This window comes from Orycteropus afer, unplaced genomic scaffold (assembly GCF_000298275.1).
Source record: "Orycteropus afer afer isolate SDZICR_OR568_19922 unplaced genomic scaffold, OryAfe1.0 scaffold00099, whole genome shotgun sequence".
NCBI classification, from domain to species: domain Eukaryota; kingdom Metazoa; phylum Chordata; class Mammalia; order Tubulidentata; family Orycteropodidae; genus Orycteropus; species Orycteropus afer.
Window position 1 is genome coordinate 55,246 of NW_006921686.1, and position 1,519 is coordinate 56,764.

The 1,519-nt window shown below is 60.7% G+C and overlaps 1 protein-coding gene across 1 annotated transcript in view; it reads right to left on the bottom strand.

Annotated features, from left to right (window-relative positions):
- PLEKHA4 (pleckstrin homology domain containing A4) overlaps positions 1–400 on the bottom strand; it is a gene marked incomplete at its 3' end in the record, with an annotated part of 16,297 nt that extends 15,897 nt beyond the window's left edge. Inside the window, exon 1 of the mRNA XM_007942993.1 lies at positions 317–400. Within this exon, the coding sequence (XP_007941184.1) occupies positions 317–400 (84 nt within the window). The remainder of the gene's footprint in view (positions 1–316) is intronic.
- Between the last annotated feature and the right edge of the window lie 1,119 nt (positions 401–1,519).

A 1,519-nucleotide genomic window follows, 5' to 3' on the forward strand; every position in this document is an offset into this window, starting at 1 on the left:
TGTCCAGGCTGGGTGTGGCCGGGCCATATTTTAGTAACCCAGGTCAAGCCCGGTTGTTACTCAGGCTTTGAATTAGGAAAAGACAAGAGGTGGGGACAGAGCTGGGAGTGGCTCTGAATTCCTAGCTGTGGCGCCCGTGGCTGGTGGGCTGTTCCTCCAGCTTGGCCGGCTCCATTGCTAAGGATCCTTAGCCCCTGAGCAACGGGAATCTGGGGGGGGGGGGCAAGGCAGAATCCGAAACACGAGGGAGGGGCAGCAGGCCAGGGGCTGCCCCAGAGTCCCGCCCTCCTCCCGCTGCCCAACAGGGAGCTCGAACCTTGGGGCTCAGGCTGCTGAGGGAGGAGGTGGTGGAGACACTGCTGGCCAGGCTCAGGCTGCTCCGGGGTCTGCCCTCCTCCATGGAGAGAGCTGAGGGAGAGGAAGAAAAGGGCTGTGTCTGCAGCTGACCCGGCTGGGCACAGAGCTGGGGTCAGGCCCGGAGGTCGCAGGAGCCTGAAGAGAAAGAATCTGTTGTTTGGAGACTGGGGGGCTGGGGGAGGCCCTGGCTGGGACCACATACTCAGGGCCAAGCCAACAGAGGTGGGCGGTTCTGGCAGCTTCTGGGGAGGGGGCAGCTGTTTGCAGCACAGGACAGAGAATAGGGGCCCCTTTATTCCTGCCCCCCGGCTCCCGTCAGGAATTTGACCTTCTTACTGCTCAGGGACCCCCCATTCCCTGCCCCCTTCCGACTGCCACGGGCTACCTGTCTCCTGCCCTCCCACTTGCACCCTCAAACCATCCCCAAGCCAAACCCTGGGGCACCAGGAATGTGCCTGCAGGCAGCCTTCCTGGCCCAGCCAAGGAACTTACCCAGCTCTGGGGTCCCAAGGGCAGTGTGGGTGCTGGGGTGCCTCAGTCCCAGTCTGCTCACTTCTCAGTCTCTCATGCCCCTCGGTTTCCTCTCTGCACCCTCAAGTTCTCTGGGTCTCCGTCACTCTCTCTTGTGGTCTCTCTTTTCTTCTCACACTCTCCCTTTTCTAGAACTTTCTCCAGTCTCACCTTCCTTGTCTGATTCCCTCACTCACTTCTCCTCGCCCGGCCCCATCACTTTCTCTCCTAATCTCTTCTGTTTCTCTCCCAATCTTTTTCTCACAGAATCTCTCCCCTTCAGTCTCTGCCTCCCTCCCTCCCTCTCTCTCTCTGTGGCACTTCCCTGTCTGCTGTTTCCTTCTCTCGGAGTGTCCTCACTTTCTGTCTCGGTTACTCTTTCCTCTGGCTGGTCTCTCCCTCCCTCTGCCAGCCGCCCACGCTCCTGTCTCCCCTCCCAATCCCAGCTGTCCCCGCCCTTTTCTGGCCTCCCCACCACAGCCTGACCCCTGGCTCAGCTGCCCCCACAGATGAAGGCAGGGACTGGGGCCCCCCCACTCCTGGGTCCACTAAGAGCTTAAGTGGGACCCTGAACAATTTAAAAGTGTAGGAGCTGGGGGGCCAGACTCCAAAGTCCCAGGGACTGACTGTGGTCAGGGGCGTGGGGCACTGG